This window comes from Engraulis encrasicolus, chromosome 20 (assembly GCF_034702125.1).
Source record: "Engraulis encrasicolus isolate BLACKSEA-1 chromosome 20, IST_EnEncr_1.0, whole genome shotgun sequence".
NCBI classification, from domain to species: Eukaryota; Metazoa; Chordata; class Actinopteri; order Clupeiformes; family Engraulidae; genus Engraulis; species Engraulis encrasicolus.
Window position 1 is genome coordinate 18,006,951 of NC_085876.1, and position 25,451 is coordinate 18,032,401.

Sequence of the window (25,451 nt, forward strand, 5' to 3'; positions counted from 1 at the left end):
AGCCCTGATCGCATGTAGAAGACAAGACACATGTGCATGTCTGCAGCAAATCATCTCGACTTGGCTTGGCTTGTCTTGTCTTGGTTAGGCACAATGACAAACATTTGCAATCAACCCGCCGCAATCTGGGGTAACTGGAAGAATGATGTGTCACGGGTGTCTTTCTTCCTTCTTTTCTACTTTTAATAATTTCAATAAGCTTCGTTGCACTGGGAATTCTGTAACCGATTTTGTAATTTGTGTAGTGAATGTCAACATCTTTATATAATCCAGGTAGCCACTTTGTGCAGATGGACCCGCTGACGGGTCAAAAAGGTCCATGCCCCCCTAATTCGGCACCTATGCTAAGTTGTGACACTATGACAACTTGGTCTCACCTTGACGTGTTTACTGTATTTCAGGACTCTGTGACCTGGCTTTAATATTTGATGCCAAGGGTATATGCCCCTTTTTAAATTTGAAATTCCAGTGCATACCATAGAGCATAGATGCATACCATGTTTACGTAACACAGCCTATGAGAAAAGGGAGAAATGGTACTGTGTAGTGATTTCATTGTGATTTCAACCATGTATCTTTTAAGTAGGCCTACCTCCGTCGTCAGAGTATACTATTTCCTATAGCCTACTATTTCCTTAGTAAGGGCCTAGTGTTGTGAAATCATTCCAGAAAACATGGTAAAATATGAACACTAATCGCAGGCAGGGACTTGCAGGCATGGAGTAAATAGCAGGACTTGATTTCATTGGCCGTTTTGGTCAGTTTTCCATTCCTGTTTGTCATGGATATATGGTGTTGTTTTGATGATTAGACAGTGTCATATGTTTTGGTTTTGGGTCTACACTCCAGCTGCATTGCAGGTACATTTGAACTGCCACACATGATGGGAAAGAGTTTGTCTGAAATTTCACTAGTAGTATTTTACAATAGTTGTTGATTGTAATGTGCATATCTCCTTACTGTAAGGTACAGTACATAGATCCAAATTGAGTACAATGACATTGACATTATTCTGTTGTTCAGCCTATGTAGTCTTACGTCATACGATTATTGACATATGGCTGTTTTGATACTCTATATTACCAATCGATTTATTTAACTTTATATTTTGACATACGTATATGTCCAGGAAATCACAATAACTCATTTTCAACAGCAATTCAGTTACTGCCTTTTTGCTTCGTAGGGCAGCATAACTGTAGCCTGGCTCTCACGCAGACCCTTTGCGAGAACCAGGTTAGCATAGCTGCTCTGCTATGTTTTCCCCACTGCTTCCAGTTATGTGTCTCACCCTGTAACAATGGCCAGGGCAAAGGCCCTCAGTGTAGGCCATGCACCGGGGCCTGGTCCTAATCATGGTCTGTATTGCTGTAATTACAGAGGATGTTTTGACAAGCAGATGGCTGCAGGTAGGAATGAATGAATCAGTCCCCATGATGTCTACATTCCTGCCTGATGAGAGCTCAGAGGCCACTGGAAGAGGATCCACTTGGACTAGATCAGTGGTTCTCAAACTTTTTCCATCATTCTCCCCTCAGAGGGTCTGGATGCCTCTGAGCCCCCCAAGCAACAGCAGTACTCGCGCAGACTACAGTCATTTTACGATCGCTGCGTAGAATCAAAGGAAAGGTGAGATAAAACAAAGAGGGACTGCAGTCGAATGCAGTGCAGATACAGTATGTGTTCATTTCTTACTATTCAAATTCATGACAATTAATAATATAATGTTGGTGAGGTCTTTAAACGTATTGGCTTATTGGCAAGACAGGAAATAATGCCTCCACAAAGCCTCCGCACCCCCCCAGAGGGGCTTGCGCCCCACTTTGAGAAACTCTGGACTAGATGAAGCTAAAGCTAAAACTTTGGGTTTCTTAACCCATTCGTGCCTAATGCACCTGCAAAAAACGTCTGCTGAATGCCTAAGCCCTTCTTGGTAAAGTTGCCCTCAGCCTATAAATACCTAAATGTCTTAGCCTGTGATGCACATAAAAACATGAAACATGATTGCATTTAAAAGACCCTCATCTTGCATTAGAATGTGTTCATTCAGCTGTAACATACCCACATTTTTATTTTAAAAAAGCTAAAATCTCACGATGTGCCAGGTAGTCTCAAGTGTCCAAACTAACTCTAATGATACAGTATGCCGGCATACAGCATTAAAGCAAAGTGATTGTTGCATTGTTGCACCAGTTACTATGCACATAGCTACATACTGTAACCTCCCTTGCCTTTTAGATGGCCCAATCGTCATGCAGTTGTTGGTATTAAATGGGATGTTTTGAAAAGCAGAAGGACCTGCCATGGCTCAAACAGTAGGGTATGGCACTGCAACACTGGGGACCCAGGTTCGATTCTGGCACGAGGTCAATACAATTTTGGTGACTCTAGGGTTATAAACGTAGGCTCTGCGCTAAGGGGTTAATCGGCATACAAATGAATATTGATTTATGGAATTATATTAACTGTGAACCTGAGGTTTTCTAACAAAGACTAATGCAAAATCCATGCAGTGCATTCACTGCCCCTAGCTTCAGAACCACTGGACAAGCTGCGGGAGCCAATTTAGTGGGATAACAAACCTTGGACTTTGCACTGATTTCAAAGCCTGCCTCCTTGACTTACTCCACCTCATTTGTCTCTGTATCATTTGTTTACTGTCAAGACCATGCAAATTGGTTCCTGGTAGCCAACTCTAATTGGAGTTTCTTCAACTGGAATTCATGTTCCTCACGTTCACATTTACGTTGGAATTGTCTTTGCTTTTCATTCTCGACTGCTGCTTGCACCAACTTTTTTTTTAAGGCCAAGTTCCCGTTCCACTTCTAACCATTTCATCTGGAACTCCTTATCAAGGTCCCTTTCTGTAAAAGCGCATGTAAAATGAGAAATCACTCCACCTCATTCATCTTTGTATCATTTGTTTACTGTCATCATGACCATGCAAATTAGTTCCTTCATTTCTGTGGGGATTTTTCAAGTACGTCTACTCTACTCTACCATAGAAATTTTGTTGCTATTGTTATTGTTAGCATACATATGACTCAAGATGTGCCGGGTAGTCTAAAGAGTCCTTGTTCTGGGGAACACAGTCACGCCGGCCATGGCCGGATTAACGCACAGGCTAGATATGGCTGCAGCCTAGGGGCCCCCACCTGCCAGTGGGCCCCTGATTGACCAAAAGGGAACAATTGAGGAACTGTGACAGGATGCAATATTGAACAAATCAAGTGTCTTATTGAGTACAATTGGTAGACAAGCTATCACTCATTTCTAGCTCGTAATTATGATACTCTTTATGTACATTTGTTGCGACATTTGCTTTCCAAGGGGCCCCACAGCAACCCGCAGCCTAGGGGCCCCAAGCCGTCTTAATCCAGCCCTGATGCCGGCCCTATATGGACAGCATCTGCCTGGACCCGATGAGAGTGTAACGTTGCGTTGCAAACAAGTACTTACAACTTTTTAATGCATCAAATGTAGGCCTACATTTACTGTATTTCCTGCCAGCAACAACCCCAGCTGTCATAACACCTAAACATACACCAGCTAGTTCCTCAGAATGATCAAATTAACTATTATAACATTATGCAGTAGTCATTTAGCATGCCGCATGTGAAAACGGGAGCATAACAGTGGCCAAAAGAAGAGTAGGTGAATAAAACTGAGGGCCCATTGATGGAAAAATTGCGCACAGGGCCCTCAGGCAAAACACTGATAGGGCCCCCATACAGCCTGCCAAGGTCGTTATCATAGGACCCCTACCACCAATACAGGATGGCCTTGGGCCCAGGGGCAAATGCCCTGCTTGCCCCCACTATAGCTCTGTCTCTGTGAAGGCCTACATTGGACTGCTGATTGCAATGGATTGTCCCTTCTGTTGTGTACAGCGGGCCAAGTTGTCAGGTCCAGTTCAGAGCCTGTTACCATGACTCGACATCAGAAGGACTGCTTCGATCAAAGATATATACTGTACATCGACTTAAAATGCATTGAAACGTGATGGAAAAGCAAATATATCACTACAGCACAAACTTCGTTGCCTTAACTTCATTTGCATGGCAGAGGTGGATTAGCGCAAGATATTCTCTAGAATTGTTCTCTTGATGGATTAATAATGAAGGAACAAAGTGCTTAGTATAGTGTGCGGTAAACCTTTTTCTTTTTGAATGACCAAGTTAGTAGTCCTGCTTTTACCAGAACCCAGAGGTTTTACGTGTATTGTTGAACTTATGTAAATAAACCAAACATCTTGATGAGTTCTAAGTGAATGTAAGACCATACCATCCGTCATGCCAGGCTACATTGATTATGAACATCTGGCACACACTATGATGGTATTTATTTTGGGTGTAACTTAAACTGTTTTGGTATTGGAACGTCACATTGGAAAAGAAAGACATGAACAAGTAAACAAAGCATCTGAATGAGTCAAAAGTATGAGTCAAAGAATGAGTCAAAAGTTTGATGATGAATGTTTCTTGAGAACAAGTAAATAAAAACAACTTAATGAGACTGAATTAAATGTTAGAGTAAGACTACACCTTACCCCTCCGCTCACGGGCCCGTAGGAATGACCTGATTTATCTGGTTCTTCAAGGTACAGCGTGTAGAAATCTGGCCTGCAAGTATTCACACACAGACATCAAACGTGAGTCACTTGATTAACACATAACCAGGTATTTTGATAAATTAACATTTTTACACTTCCGTTTCCCAGATTAACTTTTGTTCACACACACCATCATTCAATTTGTCTACTGTAAATATGCGGTCGAGAGCTGTCATTAATGGCTGTGGGTGGGCGGCAGTGCAGAGGGTAGGAGGGAGCCAGGCAAATCTCTGTTTGTGGGTAAACTAAAGGTTTGGGGAAAGGAGTCAGCACACTTCAAATCCTTTTGTGTCTGGATTTCTTTAAAATTCCATGGAAGGATTAGGTTTTGTTTACGATAGCGTAAAGTAAACCAAGGCATAAACGAAGGGAAAAGTCTCAGTTTTCAGCTATATTTGGGTATGTGTTAGCAAACCCTCAGTTACTTTGCACATACCACTGGCATGAACCAGTTGCAAACATTTAACTCTGATTGATCACTGCATTGATTACCTCTCATGTTCTGGCAGTCGCAGCCATTGTAGCACTGAGAAGACTCTTTTCTCAAAAGGTACTTTTCTGGAGGGAGAAATGAATGAAACATTATATTATGGCAAATTACAGTACACTATAAACAGTATATGAATACTGTACATTGCAAAATGTTGTTGGCTTACCCGTCATATGGCATGTATATGTTGGGATAACTTCCATTGATCTTGACGTCAGAGCCGGGCCAAAAGAATGTTCCGGACTTGAGTCCTTGGTAGCGTGCTGTGTGCCAGATCTGGGATGAAGAGCAAAGCATGTGTTATAAGAACATAATCCACATTCGACACGTTTGAGATGTTAATAAAAAGCCAATGCTTTTGCGGCTTTTGTTAAGACTTAGGGATGGAGGCCAAAGAGACCCATTTGAAATAAAGACGTTGGACACTTTAATAGGCTCTGTCATTCAACTTGAATACAGTGTATACAGTGAATACTACAATGTAGTAAGACATCCTCATCTGGGAACACTTAACATGCAAATCTCTCTCCCTATAATATCATGTCACTGTCATGTCGGTGCGTTAGGACCCCCCCCCCCACACACACACACACACACACACACACGTTGATTGGACTTACAAGTGGGTCCTTTACCAGCCCTGTCCCATCTCTATCGCCCACTCTTTTAAGTATTAAAATAAAAAGTGATTTAAGTAATAAAAAAGTCAATAAGCACAAGATATCTACATATGCCTGCCATTGAACCAAATCAACTTGATTGTGCACAGACAGATTGCATGGAACATTTGACATTGGCTGTCTATATAATCAAAGTAACACAGATCTCCTTCTGCTATACCACACAAATGGTCTGCTGCATTTATAGTGTGCCTTCCACTATTTTGAGCACTCAAAGCACTTTACATTACATGCCTCAAATGAAATCATTCACTCTCACATTCACACACCGGTGGCAGTGGCTTCCATGCAACGGATCACCCTGCCACCAGGAGAGTTGCTTCTAGTGCGGGCCAGGAAGGAACAATATAAATATAGTTTCTGAGCTCCAGAAAAATCGGGAACTCCTCCCACTTGGTCAGGAAGCAAACAACCAGTAGCAAACCAACGGAGGCGGGTCAACAATGCATTTGAGAAATGTTAATTGTTATGCTCTGGGTCAGACCAAGTCTCGAAGAGATTTGAAAGTCGATGATAATCAGGCTAGTTCTCACCGGCTGGCCATAGTACCAGCGTGGGTTATCCTTCTCAGAGTTGGACAGGCTGAAGGAGGCGTCAAACACAGGGTCGTACATGCTGTTATCGACCAGGCCATGGGACTCCGCGTATAGGCCCTGACAAGGGGGAATCAACAATTCAGTAAACATACCAGTGTCAATTAAACTCTTTGTGTAGGTGGGGCAACCGGCGAGCCCGTTCACTCTTTGCTGAAAAGACTCAACTACATCATAGCAACATTTCTATGACATTACGGAGAGACTTAAGTAACAAAATAAGACTTACTTTAGGACATTACAATTCTGAGGACAGGTTATAGCATAGGCTCTGCACAAAGGGGTTAAATAGTTGAAACGAACTCCGTTTCAGATAACCCTTTCTCCCACTCAAAAATAGTGTTCATTCTACTCTTTGGTCAGTGTAACTTGTATCAGTGTATCTTCAGGGTTAATTTGGCTCAATATCCTGCAAATATTAAGAGCATTAGAGTTGGCATTACTTTGGCCACCTGCAAAATTTTACACTGACTTTTGATTGGACTCTCCACAGTGTTGTAAATACTCTATTGGGATTTAGTTAGCATATTGACTGCCCAATTTTTGTTTCTGTGAACCAAGATAAGGATGCATTTCTCAAAACCATAGTTGCTAACTTCATTAGCTACTTTGTTGTTTTCAGTGCAATTTCCCATTGGCAACTACCCAAGTTGCTAACTGGCTAACAACTACGCTTTTGAGAAATGCACCCCAGAATTATCATACTTCTTCCCATCTCAAGAAGACTAATGCTGTTTACAGTGCTGTTTGTCAAGTCAAGTCAAGTCAAGAAGCTTTATTTGTCCCAGCTTGGGCAATTGTTTTGCAGCAGCAGTACACACACATACACTCACACATATCCACAATACATTATACAGAACACATAAGAGATAGAAATTAAAATAATAGGCCTAAAAATAGTGAATAAATAAATACAATAAATATACACATATATAAATGTGGTGTGTAAAAAGCCTTGAGCAGTGGCTTGGCGGGGAGGATGGGTCTGTGTTGTGGTGGAGGTGTATCAGAGGGAATGTGGTGAGATAGGCCTATAACATACCGTTGCTATAGAGTAGTGATTGGGGAAGGTCTTACTGGGAAACACAGCTTGCATGTACGGTGCTGAAACGCCACACTGCTCTGAGAGAGAGAGAGAGAGAGAGAGAGAGAGAGAGAGAGAGAGAGAGAGAGAGAGAGAGAGAGAGAGAGAGAGAGAGAGAGAGAGAACAGAGAGAGAGAGAGAGTAAGAGTACAATTAAGGACTGTTTGGGTGGATAGGATCCATCAACAAGAACTGATCAAGTGTTTCAAAATATTGTTAATCTGGCCCTGGGGGGCCCTAGGCTGCAGTCATATCTAGTGTATGGTGTGTGTTAATCTGGGGTGGGGAGCCCTAGGCTGCAGTCATATATAGTGTATTGTGTGTTAATCTGGGGTGGAGGCCCTAGGCTGCAGTCATATATAGTGTATTGTGTGTTAATCTGGGGTGGAGGCCCTAGGCTGCTGTCATATCTGTATCTTGTGTGTTAATCTGGGATGGGGGCCCCTAGGCTGCAGCCATATCCACCCTGTGTGTTAATCTGGGGTAGGGGCCCCTAGGCGGCAGCCATATCTAGTGTATCTTGTGTGTTAATCTGGGGTGGGGGGCCCTAGGCTGCAGTCATATCTAGTGTATCTTGTGTGTTAATCTGGCCTTGCAAGGGGGGACTAAACTGCAGCCATACCTACCGTAGCTTGTATGTTAGTTTGAGGTGGGGGCCCTAGGCTTGTCTAGTATGTTAAAATGGCCCTGCAGGGAGGCCCTAGACTGCAGCCAAATCTACCATATTGTGTGTAAATCTGGCCCTATAGGTAGCAGCCATATCTGCTATATCGTGTTAATCTGACACTTCAGGGAGGCCTTAGACTGCAGCCAAATCTACCGTATTGTCCGTGTTAATCTGGCCCTAGGCAGCAGCCATATCTGCCATAGTCTGTATGTTAATCTGGCCCTAGGAAGCAACCATATCTATCGTAGTTTGTATGTTAATCTGGCCCTAGGTTGCAGCCATATCTGCCGTAGTCTGTATGTTAATCTGGCCCTAGGAAGCAGCCATATCTATCGTAGTTTGTATGTTAATCTGGCCCTAGGTTGCAGCCATATCTGCCGTAGTCTGTATGTTAATCTGGCCCTAGGAAGCAGCCATATCTATCGTAGTTTGTATGTTAATCTGGCCCTAGGTTACAGCCATATCTGCCGTAGTCTGTATGCTAATCTGGCCCTAGGAAGCAACCATATCTATCGTAGTTTGTATGTTAATCTGGCCCTATGTTGCAGCCATATCTGCCGTAGTTTGTATGTTAATCTGGCCCTAGGAAGCAACCATATCTGCCGTAGTTTGTATGTTAATCTGCCCCTGTTTACGTACTCATCTTGGTGAGCACGGGCAGCAGGTGGGCCCAGGTCTGCAGGTACTCTGCTCTCAAGCCATCCAGGGAGACCAGCAGCAGTGGCTGCCTCTTGAACCTGTATATGTGAAGACAGGAGGCACACGCACACACGCACACACACACACACACACACACACACACACACACACACACACACACACACACACACACACACACACACACACACACACACACACACACACACACACACACAGAGGGAGAGAGAGAGAGAGAGAGAGAGAGAGAGAGAGAGAGAGAGAGAGAGAGAGAGACAGACAGACAGACAGACAGACAGACAGATAGACGGACACAGAGAGACAGACAGACAGACACAGAGAGACAGACAGACAGAGACACAGAGAGAGAGAGAGAGATGGGGAGAGAGAGAGAGAGAGAGAGAGAGAGAGAGAGAGAGAGAGAGAGAGAGAGAGAGAGAGAGAGAGAGAGAGAGAGTTAAATCTTTGTGGACAAAAAAGAGCAAGTGCACAATATACGGTTTATTTTGAACTCTACGTGCGTTTAAGCGGCAAATACTTCGTCATCATGAACATGCTACTTAATGACAAGTAACAAAGAGAAGGGCAGTGTCTTTTGAAAGTGTAAAGACAGGGAAACAAACTCACAAAAGTCAAACCAAATAATTTGAGAGAAAAACATAGATTCATAGATTCTTCTGTTTACAGTCAACTGGACTTTTTTTTCTTCTTCTTACATGATGTCTATATTGAGCTTCGTGTTCTTTTGCAATTTTGAAAATAGGCTCATGATACTTACGAACATACAGAGGAAGCCATGTGAAGGATTTGGAAAGTGTATGGGCGTGGATCACAAACTCACAAATTCACACCACTAAAACCACACAACAAATTTGAGCGCAAGGGCATGCAAAGCGAAGGAAACCCCATAATGCAGTGCAAAGTAAAACAACATGGGGAAAGAGGTCTTGCAGTCCTCACAGCATGAAAACATTAACGAACGTTGCGCAGTAAAGCAATTAAAAACTCACACAGAATTCCATTAAGTGTGCCTACTTCCAAAGAATTCTGGAAAAAAAAACGAAAGAAAAAAGACAGAAAGAAAGAAAGAAAGAAAGAAAGAAAGAAAGAAAGACAGACAGATAGAAAAAAAGCAGTATGATCCAAGAAGGAAGAAAACAAAGTCACACACAGTCATAGACATATACACATATTGACATACTCTGCAGGACAGCTGGGCTGAGCCATGTCAGGACATTCATCTTCCAACCATGTTGTTTCCCCTGGATTTAGAACACAAGACCAGGGCCGGATTAATGCACAGGCTAGATATGGCTAGGGCTTAGGGGCCCCCACCTGCCAGGGGGGCCCTGATTGGCCAAAAGTGAAAAAAATGCAGAATTGTGACAAGATGTGATATGGTAAAATTCATCTTTCATGTTAAATACAGTTGGTAGACATGTTATCATAAATTACTAGCTCCTAATTATGACATTGTCTTTGTAGAATTGTCGCAAGATTTGCCTTACGGGGGGCCCCACAGCAACCTGTAGCCTAGGGGCCCCTGGCCATCTTAAGCTGGTCCTGCATAAGACACAAGTGCATCAATTTGTCATCTCTGTGGTGGAAGTGATGAACCAAAGATGCTCTGAACAGAATTTTCCAGTTTTGTTTGGAACTTGCTATAAACCATATGGGGCAGTACACACTGCACGGACGAGAGCTACTACATGATCTCAAAGGAATTGCATCTAATTTATCATGCGTACCAAAATAGAAATTGCGTCCAGATTTCAGCGCATTTCCTTTGTTGTGACACATGCTGCTGTCTGGTGCACACAGATGTCCAAACTCGGCTTCTGATTGGTCGAGCTTTAAGATAACCTGCCGATTTGAAACCGGCTATCACGTGTGTCCACACATTCTGTGATGGGTCAGGTGTAGGGATGGTTTTGGTCTGGGCACAATGTTGCAACAAATTCGCCATTGCCGTGCTCATTTCGCTGTTCTTGGCAAAATTAAAGCAGCAGAAACATTGATTTATTGACAGGTTAGGTTTAGGGATGGTTTTGGTCAGGGCACAGCAGAGCATTTTTGCGCTTGAAGCTCGACCAATCAGAAGCCGAGTTTGGCCATCTGTGTTGTAACGTTGCCACCAACACTAAAATTAAAATTTTTAAAGTTTGCTTGTTGGGCGTCAGACAGCCGTCAGAGTGCCGTCGGTTAAACAAGCGTCACAGTCCCAAAAGGAATCAATTCAGTGATTTTGAGGTAAACTGAATGAATGAAAAACGCCAGAAATGTCTTTTGTTATTTTTAGTGAACTTCACGAAATTAGATTACATACAACAAATTTTGAAAACATAATTATATAATTACATAATTGTAGCGCCCCCTACAGTAGACTTTGTAGATGTAGCGCCCCCTACAGTAAAGACTACGCCACCCCTTGAATTCACACTTTCAGAGCAAGGGGAACTCTGTCCCAAAAATCCACACAACAACGGTAATTAAGAAAAGTATAAAAATACAGATTTTATTAAATACACATTAAAATTTATATGAAGTGTTGCAACAGTTTAAACATAAATAAACAAATACATTGGGGGGAAAGTTTGGACAAAGACACACTGGCTCCTACAATGCCCGGGTCGGCGCTAGCCTACTGGGCCGAACAGAGGGAACAGTCAGGGCCAGCCTCTTAATACACACGTGAAGGGAAATGACCCCTAAGGCAGAACACAAATAGTCCAAAGTATTTAGCACTGCAACCCCTGTTACACACGAGTGGGGCAAATAAACCCGTAAGGTGGCACACAGTCAAGAGTCCAACACACTGACTCAGATAGATCTCACACACTTTCACTACACTCTCAAGTGACTATTTCAACAAGGAGGCTGCGTACCCTGGGAGCTCGATCATAAGGGGCCAGTAGGGCTGGACTAGTACCGGGAGCTAAAGGGGATCGGATCCAGTGTGAATTTGGGAGGGACAGACTAACAAAGGGAAGAGGAAACAAACTAAACAAAACAAAAAAGAATAGCCCCCCTCAGCCTGTGGTCTACCCCTTAGATCAGTCGGCTACAACCTCTGGCCACTAGGACAGAGGGGGGAGAAAATAACAAAACAAACCTCAAAATTACAATGTAGCAGCAGCAGTTCGCACTTCACACTCACACAACACTCATACGTTTCATTTAATTTATGTTTAGAGAGAACAGCAGCTGAGCCGCGCAGCACAGCGTTCTGTGACTATCACGCCACACACATAGGCCTACAGGTGAATGGCTCCGTAGCCAACTCTGCTTATCCCGACCACTGGCTTCTTGCACACACTTCAGTACACACAGGAACTGGGCCCCGGTCACCAGCTGCACCACTCAAGTAAACGTCGGACTACTCGGGCAAATGTAGGCTTGATCATGCAAAAGCCCGGACTACAGCAGATGCTACGGCGCTTTGGGGAAGGCGCTCCTGGGTACCCCTCCCTAGGCTTGCCAAGGAAAACGCCACCAAACGCGCCGCCAGCCACACAGCTCCTGAGCTAGCCACAGAACAAGCTACCTGCTCAGGACCCCACAGGTGCCCTGAAGATGCCAGCGCCTAATTGCAGACCAATCACGTCAGCGTTTATGACCGCACATACCCAAGAGGAGGAGGATAAGGAAAAAAACAAAAAGAACGAAAAACAACTATCCTGCACCCGTTCCTACACGCTACAATCACCCCCTCCAATTGAATCGGCGGCCCGACGATCACAACTCACTCTTCTTCCCGGGGGCCCTCCTCTTGTAATTCACTGGCTAGGACACTGCTCTGGGGTAGACGGTGGGGGTTTGGATGGCAGCCAGCAGTGGCCCTGGTCGTACGCCGCAGGCAGGCGGGTGCATCCCCCAGCGCATCAGCTACATCCTCTGTCGACGGGGCTCTGGATGGCTCCAGCGAGCCGGGGAGCAAAACTTCCTCTTGGTCTGTCTCAGGTGGAGGCATGGCCTCGGGGGCCGCTAGGTCCTCAGACGGGGGTTCCCCCACTCCCAGGGCCGGGTCTCTAATCGGAACTGGGTTCTCTTGAGGCCTCTCTCCGCTGCGCACCACCACCATGCCATCGGATGGATCCACGTCCATCGGATCAGAGTTTCTTCTCTCACATTCTCTACTGGCTGGCCTCACAGGACGGTCACGCCCCTCAGCCACGGGCTGCCACCCCTCCGGCACGGCCCTGAGCTCGGTTCGATGGACCTGACGACATGGCCCTCCCCCCACGGGAGTCACAGTGTAGACAGTGCCTGCGCTACGTAGCACCTGGAATGTTTCTGCATGCCAATGGTCTTGAATCTTGTTTCGACCTGGGGGATGATTGCGCAGAAGTACCAGCTGGCCCTCCCGAAACCCGGCATCATTCAGTTGGTCGTTGTGGCCTTGATTCCGCCTTTGTGCTTGTTCAGCGGCGCGCTGCCTTACATGCTCCCGGGTCATAGTTATGCTTTGCTGGTGCTTCTGGATCCACTCTTCCAAGTTGTCATGCTCAGGAGCCGCGCTGTTGTTGCCGAGGAGAAAATCTATTGGCAGTCTGGGATGCTGCCCAAACATCAGAAAATACGGTGAATGGCCAGTGGTCTGGTGGGGGGTGGTGTTGTAGGCATAGGTGAGCTGGGGAAGGTGCTGAGGCCACCGGCGCTTCTCTGCCACTGGTAACGTGCGTAACAGGCCATGTAGTGTTCTGTTGAATCTTTCACACTGACCATTCCCCTGTGGGTGGTACGGAGGTGTTCTGCTTTTCTGAATCCCATACATCTGACAGAGCTGTTTGATCACCAGGCTTTCGAAATTTCGCCCTTGGTCAGAGTGAATCCGGGCTGGCGGTCCGAACCTATGGAACCACTGCTGCACTAGGATGCGGGCTACAGTGGTTGCTTTCTGATCTTGGGTTGGAATGGCCTGAGCGTACTTGGTGAAAACATCGGTGAGGACAAGCACATTCTCTCTGCCATCGCTGGCGGGGTCTAGAGTTGTGAAGTCCATGGCCAAAATCTCATTTGGCCGACTCGCTTGCAGCGTGCCCCAGTAGGCCCGCACTTTCGGTAGCACAGCCTTCCCCAGCACACACCTCTGGCACTTCAGGTACCACTTCTCCGCATCTCGCGCCATGTTTGGCCAAAAGCACCGGGCTCGCAGAAGTTCAATGGTCCTTTCCACTCCCTGATGGCCCTGGTCATCATGGACACTCCGCAACACCTCATCCTGTAAACACTGGGGCAGCAGCAGTTGGAGTACTTCAGGGCCGTGACTTGAGACATGAGCTAGGCGGTACATCACTCCCTCACGGTTCACCAGCCGGTCCCATTGACGGAGCAGAACCTGACTGGCCCGAGGCAGCATCTTCCGTTCTTCAGTACGAGGCCACCGGCCTCTCTGATGGTGCTGACGGACTGGCCCGATGACGGGGTCAGCCTCCTGCAGCTGCTGCAGGTCTTGGGGCGTACGCCCTGGCAAAGCAGTCACTTCCTCGCAATGGCTCCCATCCCCCACGGCCTGGAACCTCTCTCCCAACACCCCCAGCGCTGGTACTGCTGTGCCGAAGGAGAACCGCTCCAAGTACTGCCTTGACAGGCTGTCAGCATTCTGATGGTTCCTGCCCGGGCGGTATTTGATGATGAAATTGAAGGAGGCCAGCTGTGAGGCCCACCGCTGCTCAAGTGCACCCAGCTTGGCCGTCTGCAAGTGGCTGAGCGGGTTGTTATCAGTTATGATGGTGAAGTGGTTCCCGAGCAGATACTCTCTGAATTTCTCTGTGACTGCCCACTTTAATGCGAGAAGCTCCAACTTCATGGAGCTGTAGTTTTCCATGTTCTTCTCCGTGGGCTTAAGCCCGCGGCTGGCGAATGCCACTGGACGGATCTTCCCCCCCTGCTCCTGCGACAAGACAGCTCCAAGCCCGCCATGACTAGCGTCCACCTCGAGGATGAAGGGCTTCTGGAAGTCAGCATAGGCCAACACAGGCGCAGAGGTAAGTTTCTTCTTCAAGGCCTGAAATGCCTCCTCGCAGCTCTCATCCCATGCCTCGCCTAGAGGAACGGGTGGCGTCTTCCCCTTCCGTCGAGGCCCGCTGAGCTTCCCCACCAGTTGGTGTAGGGGGGCTGCAAGCTTGGAGAACCCCTCCACGAACCGGCGGTAATAACTCGCGAAGCCCAGGAATGACCGGAGCTCAGCGAGATGACCTGGACGCCGCCATTCCTTCACAGCCTCAATTTTTGATGGATCAGTGGACACCCCCTCAGCCGAGACCACGTGCCCCAGGTAGTTCACCTCATGTTGAAAGAACTTGCATTTTGCCAGGTTAGCCTTCAGGCCCTGCTTCTCCAGTCTCCGGAAGACTTCCTCCAGTCGTTCAAGATGTTGCTCGACCGTGGCCGAGAAAACGATGACATCATCCAGGTACAGTAGGACGGATTGGTAGCGGCAATCTCCGAAGATGCGCTCCATGAGGCGTTGGAAGGTACTGGGTGCATTGCAGAGGCCGAACGCCATCCTATTGAATTCAAAAAGGCCAAATGGTGTGCAGAAAGCGGTCTTATGCTTATCTTTTTCTGCCACCGGAACTTGATGGTAACCACTAGCAAGGTCTAATGTGGAAAACCACTTGGCCCCTGACAATGCATCCAGTGACTCCTCTATCCTCGGGAGCGGGTAGGCATCACGTCGAGTCCTAGAATTGAGCTGTCGATAATCCACACAAAGTCTAAGACTACCGTCTTTCTTGGTCACAAGGACAATGGGGGAGGAGTAGGGGCTGGAACTTTCTCTAATCACCTGGTTGTCTAGAAGCTGTTGAATGTGTGCCTTCACCATCTCGTACTGGGAGGGCGGAATGCGGCGGTATGGCTGGCGAACTGGAGCATTGTCTAACAGGGGTACTTCATGGGCTATAAGGGAAGTGCAGCCTAGATCTGCATCGCTCTGGGAGAATATACTGCTGTACTTATCCAGAAGGGATTGGGCTCGGGCAGCCTGCTGTTGGGTTAGGCCAACGAAGTCTTGCTCAGGGGCAGGGGTATTGGCGGGTGGGGACACCTCTTGAGCCGATACATAAGCGCAACATTCCTCCCAGGCAGGGTCTACAATGATGGGTGTGCCTCGGACAGGTGTCGCCGTCACAGCCTGCACTGTTCCAATGACGCGACGTGGGGGGAGCCATATGTCTGCCGCGCCAACATTCACTACTGGCGCGTAGAGGAGCCCCTTTCGAGCACAGACGAGGGTAGGTGACATCAAGAGTCCCTCTGGCAACTGCTCCTCCTCAAAGCTGGGTGGCTCCAGCAGGAAATCCACAGCTTCCAGCTGGGGACATGACACTGGAACCATGGTGAGCGTACCCGCCTTGAGACATGTCGACGCCTTCCCGTGGACTCTCACTCTGAAGGGCTTGGTGGCGTTGACGACGGCCTCGATCCTTTCACACTGCTTCAGAGCCTGCCGAGCCGCCGGGCCTGCCGATTCAATCAGAGGAGACTGAAAGAGCTGGGAACCTAACTGTTCAAAAAGAGCCTGGTAACACTCTACAAGTACATTCATCCCTAAGATACCAGGTATGGCTGTCTTACGAAGAATAGACGCGGCATCTTCAGGGTCCTTGACTATCAACACCCCCCTCCCCGAAATGCACTGACCCAGCACGACTATCTCCATTTCCACATAACCACTATATGGTATATCCAGCCCATTTGCTGCCTTCAAGCCTAACCAATTACACTCTTTCTTCTGCAAATGTGCAAAATGCTCATGGAAATAACTCTCTGTGATGGTGGTGACCATAGACCCAGTATCCACAAGGCAAGGAACAGCTATTCCCCCCATACTGACATTTAACACTGGACATTTTCCCACTAAGTGACTACGAGAAGGCAAACAAGGAGAGCCAGATACAGTCCCTCCCAGTGTATGGCTCTGTACACTGGGCGGCGCTAGTTTCCCGACATGCTGGTGGCGCTGACAGCCGGGGGTGGGGGCGGTGCGGACGTACTATCTACGGACGATGGAGGGTTGGGCCCACTAGTTAGGGGACGGGAGGCCTGACAGTAACGAGCGATGTGCCCGGGTTGTCCACATTTAAAACAGATTGGGCGGCCGTCTGGTGTCCGCCTCAAGCGACCACCCTGATATGGCTGGGGAGCAGGGGTTGTAGAATTTGGCTGTCCCAAATGTTTCACCAGCATTTCTATCTGGGATTGTTGCTTCAGCACCAGGCCTTTCAATTCCGCTAATTCAGAGGTCTGTGTGAGCGTAACTTCACACTGAGATGTGTACTGGGCTTTACTGTTGTGCCTCACAGCCTCACGACGGCTATGATCACTTCCTGCCTGGCCCTCCTCCACCCACCTAGTGGCTTCCTGCCTGACCTCCAAGATCGTCCAACCCGCGTTAGCCCGCACCAGCTTCTTAAGCTCTCTTCGCAGAGCGGGGTCGTGGACATTTTCACAGAATTGGTCCCTCAAGACTAAATTAGGATTAGCAATACAGTCATTTTTTGACATTTTGATTTTCTCCATGAGTTCCATTAGAGCATGTGAAAATTCAAACAAAGACTCATTTTCTTTTTGCTTTCTATCAAAGAAACGCTGCTGCCAGAGCACATAAGATTTAGCACAACCAAAAACCTCTTTCAACACTTTGATTAGTTGTACAGGGTCTTCTCTAGTTGCAGTGGGACGATATTTAATTTCATTTCGGGCTTCGCCCTCAAGGTGATCATACAAAAACAGGGCTTTTTCTTGATTGGACATGTGTCTTGACCGGATGCAGCCCTCTGCCTCCTCCACCCATTCCTCAACAGTTAAAGACCCACCCACTGGGGCCCCAGAAAATTTCGGACAGCGCCTCTCTCTGGGAATGTACACTATTTGGTTGCGCTGCCCAGGCTGGGCATCGTCACCTCTGGCATTTGAGAGTCTTTGATTCTCGGCTTGAAGTCGCTCCAGTTCATCCCGCAGCTCCTGGAGTTCCGCCATCTTCTTGTCAGCTGCTGTTCTCTACTACCACACACACACCAACACACACACACTGCTGCGCCAAAAATAAACAAACCAAAACAAGGAACCCTATTGCAACACTTCACAGGAATCGTCCTGCCTGACTACGCCAAAGTTGTAGCGCCCCCTACAGTAGACTTTGTAGATGTAGCGCCCCCTACAGTAAAGACTACGCCACCCCTTGAATTCACACTTTCAGAGCAAGGGGAACTCTGTCCCAAAAATCCACACAACAACGGTAATTAAGAAAAGTATAAAAATACAGATTTTATTAAATACACATTAAAATTTATATGAAGTGTTGCAACAGTTTAAACATAAATAAACAAATACATTGGGGGGAAAGTTTGGACAAAGACACACTGGCTCCTACAATGCCCGGGTCGGCGCTAGCCTACTGGGCCGAACAGAGGGAACAGTCAGGGCCAGCCTCTTAATACACACGTGAAGGGAAATGACCCCTAAGGCAGAACACAAATAGTCCAAAGTATTTAGCACTGCAACCCCTGTTACACACGAGTGGGGCAAATAAACCCGTAAGGTGGCACACAGTCAAGAGTCCAACACACTGACTCAGATAGATCTCACACACTTTCACTACACTCTCAAGTGACTGTTTCAACAAGGAGGCTGCGTACCCTGGGAGCTCGATCATAAGGGGCCAGTAGGGCTGGACTAGTACCGGGAGCTAAAGGGGATCGGATCCAGTGTGAATTTGGGAGGGACAGACTAACAAAGGGAAGAGGAAACAAACTAAACAAAACAAAAAAGAATAGCCCCCCTCAGCCTGTGGTCTACCCCTTAGATCAGTCGGCTACAACCTCTGGCCACTAGGACAGAGGGGGGAGAAAATAACAAAACAAACCTCAAAATTACAATGTAGCAGCAGCAGTTCGCACTTCACACTCACACAACACTCATACGTTTCATTTAATTTATGTTTAGAGAGAACAGCAGCTGAGCCGCGCAGCACAGCGTTCTGTGACTATCACGCCACACACATAGGCCTACAGGTGAATGGCTCCGTAGCCAACTCTGCTTATCCCGACCACTGGCTTCTTGCACACACTTCAGTACACACAGGAACTGGGCCCCGGTCACCAGCTGCACCACTCAAGTAAACGTCGGACTACTCGGGCAAATGTAGGCTTGATCATGCAAAAGCCCGGACTACAGCAGATGCTACGGCGCTTTGGGGAAGGCGCTCCTGGGTACCCCTCCCTAGGCTTGCCAAGGAAAACGCCACCAAACGCGCCGCCAGCCACACAGCTCCTGAGCTAGCCACAGAACAAGCTACCTGCTCAGGACCCCACAGGTGCCCTGAAGATGCCAGCGCCTAATTGCAGACCAATCACGTCAGCGTTTATGACCGCACATACCCAAGAGGAGGAGGATAAGGAAAAAAACAAAAAGAACGAAAAACAACTATCCTGCACCCGTTCCTACACGCTACATAATTATAACCACTCCCCATAACTAGCGAGTGGCAGGGTGGTGTGGGTAATGTAGGAAACGCGCTGGTCCAGGAAGAGAGCGAGCTGCGCGTTCCGTTACAATGTGCTCCAGACAGCAGCATGGCCACTACGCATGTGTGACAACAAAGGGAATGCGTCGAAATCTGAACGCAATATCGATTTTGGTTTTGTGCGACAAATTAGACGAAATTTCGTCGAGATCAGGCTCAGGAGAAAGGAGTCACACACAGGAGCCAGACGCAGTTCAGGAGAAACAGTATTGAAAAGCTGAAAATAAAAATAATAGCTGGCTTTTCTAAATAGTTTCTCCTGAATCGCATCCGGCTCCTGTGTGCAACTCCTTTCTCCTCCCTGCATTACTCCTTTGCAATATACAGGTACCACCACCAAGCATTTTTGGGAAAGTATCCCTGCTGTCTTTCAGATGGGAACGATTGTGCGAAGCCGTATGGGATTTCTCAGGTTAGTCTGAGGCAGCAGAACAAAGACTACAGCTGCACTAGGGCTGAGCAATATATGGAATTTAGTTAGTGCAGTAGTGTCCTTACCCTGGCAGGCAGTCTGGTAGTTAGTGCTAGCCTGATTATCATCGACTTTCAAATCTCTTCGAGACTTGGTCTGACCAAGGGCATAACAATTAACATTTCCCAAACTGCATTTCCCAAACGGCTTCCCTTGGTTTGCTAATGACTGTTTGCTTCCCAAGAAACTGTTTGCTTCCCAATTTTGCGGGAACTCAGAAAGTACTTGCATTGCTCTTGACATGACTGGTAGCAACGCTGATGCCATGTACAGACCAGGAGCGAACGGAGCGAATGAAGTGACGGAAGTCATTATTTCTCTATGGAGGGCACGCGACCTGCGCTACCAAGGCGAATTCGCCAGGAGCGAAGCTTCTTGCGCGACCAGAGCGAATTTTGACGATTAAACTAAATCTAATCGCAGGCGAATTCGCTCTGACGCTGTTCGGCGAAAACCAATCGGAACGTTCATATCTCCAAATGTCCCAGGCTGTCAAGCCAGAGCCGTTATGTGATTAGCTGAATCAAACATGTCAATGCTGCGTCTGGAGCGAATACAGCGAATTCAAGGCGAAACTTCTTCTGCTACCCACGCTACCAGGCAGCGTAGTTCGCTCTTGGTCAGGACACGGCATGAAGCTGTTGCGTCACTAGGAGGGCATGGCCTGGCTTAGTTAGTGCAACAGTGTCCTTACCCTGGCAGGCTCTCTGGTAGTTAGTGCAGCAGTGTCCTTACTCCTTACCCTGGCAGGCACTCTGATACTGTAGTTAGTGCAGCAGTGTCCTTACTCCTTACCCTGGCAGGCACTCTGGTAGCTAGTGCAGCAGTGTCCTAACTCCTTACCCTGGCAGGCACTCTGGTAGATAGAGCAGCAGTGTCCTTACTCCTTACCCTGGCAGGCACTCTGGTAGATAGAGCAGCAGTGTCCTTACTCCTTACCCTGGCAGGCACTCTGGTAGATAGAGCAGCAGTGTCCTTACTCCTTACCCTGGCAGGCACTCTGGTAGATAGAGCAGCAGTGTCCTTACTCCTTACCCTGGCAGGCACTCTGGTAGTTAGTGCAGCAGTCTCCGGCGCTCATGCAGTCGTCAGAGCAGTGGCAGTTACTCTGCGGCAGACGCTTCTCGCCACACCTGAGCCGTGTGCACTCCCACTGCTGACCTACAGCACCAAGAGAAGGAAATCATCAGACTAAAAACTCATCTGTTTCAGTTAGCCTACTCTTTATGATTCTTTAACTCTGTTTTGTTTTATCTTTTGTTTTGCTTATAATCTCTTTATGTGTCTTGTTTTATTTTGCTTCTCTCTGCACAGTGTCCTTGAGTGTTTTGAAAGGCGCTTTTTAAATTAAATAAAATGCATTATTATTATTATTAGGCTATTATTATCATTATCTGTGTCTGTGTGTGTGTGTGTGTGGGGGTGGGGGGCGGGGGGGTGGGGGGTGCTGCAGGGCCGTTGATAGCTTTGGCTGGGCCCAGGACAAAGTCATCTTATGAGGCCCCCTTCCCAAAACAAATTATGTAATGGGTCCCCTCTCTCTCTATTGGGGGGTTGTGGCTTGTGTGTGTGTGTGTGTGTGTGTGCCATTGACTCTTACAGGCTCTAAGCTACAAGTTTCAAGATTCCGGATTTCTTTTATTATATTTCATTACAAGTGAGTAAAACAAGACAGTAAAATTGTTCGTTTTGTCTCTGGAAAAGATAGATTTAAAAAAAATGAACTGTGTGTGTGTGTGTGTGTGTGTGTGTGTGTGTGTGTGTGTGTGTGTGTGTGTGTGTGTGTGTGCATGTGTGCGTGTGTGTGTGTGTGCGAGCGCATGTGTGTGTGCGTGTGTGTGTGTGTGTGTGTGTACTAACTTGGATGTAGGCAGGTGTGTGTGTTTGTGTGTGTGTGTGCGTGTACGTGTTTGTGTGCGTGTGTGTTTGTGTGTGTGTGTGTGAGTGTGTGTGTACTTGATTGTAGGCAGGTGTGTGTGCGTGTGTGTGTGTGTGCGTGCATGTGTGTGTGTGTGTGTGTGTGTGTGTGTGTGTGTGAGTGTGTACTTGGTTGTAGGCAGGTGTGTGTTTGTGTTTGTGCGCGTGTGTGTATTTGGTTGTAGGCTTGTAGGCTTTGGTTGTAGGATGTGTGTGCATGTGTGTGAGTGCACGCCACGCGCACGTGTGTGTGCACACAAGCGCGCATGTGTGTGTGAGTTTATGTGTGTGTGTGAGTGTGTACAGTACTTGGTTGTAGGCAGGTGTGTGTGTATGTGTGTGTGTGTGAGTGCGCACTTGGTTGTAGGCAGATGTGTGTGCATGCGTGCGTGCCTGTGTGTGTGTGTAGGCCTACTTGGTTGTAGGCAGGTGTGTGTGTATGTGTGTGTGTGTGTGTGTGTGTGTGTGAGTGCGTACTTGGTTATAGGCAGATGTGTGTGCATGCGTGCGTGCGTGCCTGTGTGTGTGTGTGTGGGTGAGTGTGTGTGTGTGTGTGTGTGTGTGTGTGTGTGTGTGTGTGTGTGTGTGTGTGTGTGTGTGTGTGTGTGTGAGTGTGTAGCCTACTTGGCTGTAGGCAGGTGTCCTGGAAGTCGTAGCAGCAGCTGTTGCTCTCGTGACACTGCTGGTCACAGCGGCAACCCGGCGTCTCCTCCTCATCAAACGGCTCATAGCAACGACTCCTACACGACGTAGCAACCACTGGGGGGGGGGGGATAAACATGTTTGGTAACACTTTAGAATAACATCCTATTCACAGCATTAACTAATTATCAAACAAAATGTTTACAAATGTATATAAATGGGCAAGAAATTCTATGCTAACACAGCGTAGTCGCAGCGGTCCAGGAAGTTTCAAAGACCAGAAAGCATGAAGCCACATAAAACTCACACAGTAGAAATTGATTCCCACTCCACTGTGCAGTCAGAGTTTGGTTATTGCTCATTTATAACCATTTGTAAATGCTTTGTTAAATGTTAATTGTTATTAAATGTTAATAAAGTGTTTATAAAGCTGTGTTTATAAAGCCGATTGCTGATTAATTGAAATTCTGCTGTGATTCTGCCATAAAAAAGACTTTTCATGCATCAAGGAAGGCCAGTACATGTGACTGTAAGAAGTAAGGAAATGGCCCAGCCATGGCTATAGCGGCTGGGCACTGGACTACTATATGGGCGGCCCGGGTTCGGTTCCCGGCCTATATAAAAGGTAATTTCCCAAACCTTCCCCATCTCTCTCTCCCAGCCATTTCCTGTCTGTTGTCCGCTGTGGAGAGGAGACTGAGGAGAAAACTAACAAGAAGAGAAAGCTGCTGTCTGCAATTTAGCTTGTTGTGCTGAGGCAAATGTGGTTTCCATGTAGGCGTTCAGTTGTGGTTTTCTGTCAGTCATGACATTGCCTCACCACAGTCTCACAGACCACATTATGTCAGCAGAAGGGTGAGGTCAATGTTGAGTGACTGACTGTTGTGAAAAAAGCGGTAAAAAGTTTAAAAAGTAGGTTAAAGGGACACTGTGCAGGAAATGGTCAAAAAAGGTACTGCAACTATGCTGCTCATTGAAACTGGGTTGGCTATCGCCAAATTTGATATTTACATGAAAGTTTACTAAGTAATAAACAAATATTTTCTAGTATGGTCCAAGTAGTCATTTTTGCAGCTAAAATGGCTTTTTTTGGAAATTCAAAATGGCGGACCATGGAGAAGATTCCCCTTTTCATGTATGAAAAGTGCAATTTTTCCAGTCATAATGAATACTTAGAATTTGACGGTGGTGGTAAGTATTCATGAAAAAGGTAACATTAGTGAATGGGTAGCATGAATTCTGGAAAAAAACAACTAAAAATCTCACACAGTGTCCCTTTAAAGCCGGCATATCCAAACGTCTGACCTGGGAGCAGGACAAACAAATGACCAGATAAAAAGGGAAAAAAAGTCAGCTTCAACCAGGATTTTTATGCTCTCACTTTTCATTTCATTTTTTCGTGACGTCATGAATAAAATGAAATTTCGAAGTTGAAGTGGACTTTTTTCCTTTAAATATGCAAAAGGCAGAGCGCATTCTGAGGAGATAAAAGGGGGAAATGTTGGAGACTTACCAGGTTTCTGGCAGTCTTTCAGCTGCAGTCCCAGTCCAAGGCCCAGCCCGAGAATGATGGTTAGGCCTACTATGGCAACTGCTAAAGCACCAATCTGACCACACGCACACCCGCACGCACATGGACACATGCACACACACACACACACACACACACACACACACACACACACACACACACACACACACACACACACACACACACACACACACACACACACACACACACACACACACACACACACAGCCAGTTAATCCAGTGGTCTGCACAGACTTTTGAAGGGGGAGGTGCTTGAGGGGGCGCGGGGAGCATGTGGAACTTCACTAGGAACCTTGATAGGCTATAGAGGTTGTATATTTTATGAGGACATTATTGTCACATGCTTTAGCTCGTCAAGCATTTGTAAAAGATCATGTCAAAGATCATGTTTACGTTATGCCAAGTAAAGAGCTGCCTTAGCTCAAGCAGTGTTCATTAAAATATGAAGAGCTTCATTGCAAAATGACGTACGGCCCACATTTTGGAACATTTTGGGAAATTTACATTTTTGCAGTGTGCACGGCATTGCATTGTATCGCCAGATGCATTTTATATGGGTTTAAAAAAGTAGATTCTCAAAATAATTGAATTTCAAGAATCCACATGTAGATGAATTAACGTCAGAACAGCACCAATAATAAAATGCAAAAGTCACAAAATGTTTAGGTCATTTTGCAACAGAAGTCTTCATACACTGTACTTTCATGCTGCAGGTCCCTGCCTCTAATCGTAGGCTACACTCAATTACAATGAAATAAGACAGGCCACATGCATGCATGCGTTTTAAAATTGCACTGGCTTGTTTCAGCATGTGCCTTCAATCTTTTTACGACAGATGTTCACATATGCTTTGCTGCCCTGGAAGCCCATTATTGAGGGGTGGGACCAGGTACGGCAATGATGCTTTCTTTCTTTCTTTCTTTCTTTCTTTCTTTCTTTCTTTCTTTCTTTCTTTCTTTCTTTCTTTCTTTCTTTCTTTCTTTCTTTCTTTCTTTCTTTCTTTCTTTCTTTCCTGTCATGTCTTCCTCCTTTCTTTCATCCTTTCTTTCTTCCATCTGTCTGTCTGTCTGTCTGTCTGCCTGGCCACTCACAGTGTAAGCATGTAGCATTGGGCAGGGAGGCAGGTTGTTGCCATCTCGGATCGCTCTTGTTACCAGTTGGAGGCAGCACAATATATATTTTTAGAATACATCAATTAAGTCAACTGTAATTTAATTTCCCTGAACATTACGTCATTTTCTGTGACAGCTGTGCGGCAGCTGTGCGCCATGTTGAAAGTACCGCACAGTAGGCTACTTTCTGGGTGTCACTCCCTGTGGCCTCTGTGTAAAAAGTTCACAACAGTGATAATTCTCTGCCAATATATACATATGTGCTCTTGTGCTTAAAATCCTAAGACCATTTGAAAAGATAACAAATATAAGAATTAGTATTTTACACTTTTGGATCTTAACAAGATTATAGTATAGGTATAGCTTCAAAATGCAAAAAGGTTTAAAACTCCTTAAGCCACCAGCCAAAAATTAGCTGTAACCAGAATGGCAATGACCAAGT

General features: G+C 46.5%; 1 protein-coding gene across 1 annotated transcript in view; it reads right to left on the reverse strand.

The window, feature by feature from the left end:
* The window catches only part of LOC134436828 (venom phosphodiesterase CdcPDE), a 69,725-nt gene extending 44,558 nt beyond the window's left edge, over positions 1-25,167 (reverse strand). Inside the window, exons 1-11 of the mRNA XM_063186178.1 lie at positions 25,129-25,167; positions 23,859-23,952; positions 22,328-22,462; positions 20,822-20,947; positions 9,973-10,045; positions 8,766-8,854; positions 7,418-7,497; positions 6,316-6,435; positions 5,269-5,378; positions 5,105-5,170; positions 4,550-4,622 (exon numbers count right to left, since the gene is read on the reverse strand). Of these exons, the coding sequence (XP_063042248.1) occupies positions 4,550-4,622; positions 5,105-5,170; positions 5,269-5,378; positions 6,316-6,435; positions 7,418-7,497; positions 8,766-8,854; positions 9,973-10,045; positions 20,822-20,947; positions 22,328-22,462; positions 23,859-23,952; positions 25,129-25,167 (1,005 nt within the window). The remainder of the gene's footprint in view (positions 1-4,549; positions 4,623-5,104; positions 5,171-5,268; positions 5,379-6,315; positions 6,436-7,417; positions 7,498-8,765; positions 8,855-9,972; positions 10,046-20,821; positions 20,948-22,327; positions 22,463-23,858; positions 23,953-25,128) is intronic.
* Positions 25,168-25,451: the final 284 nt, after the last annotated feature.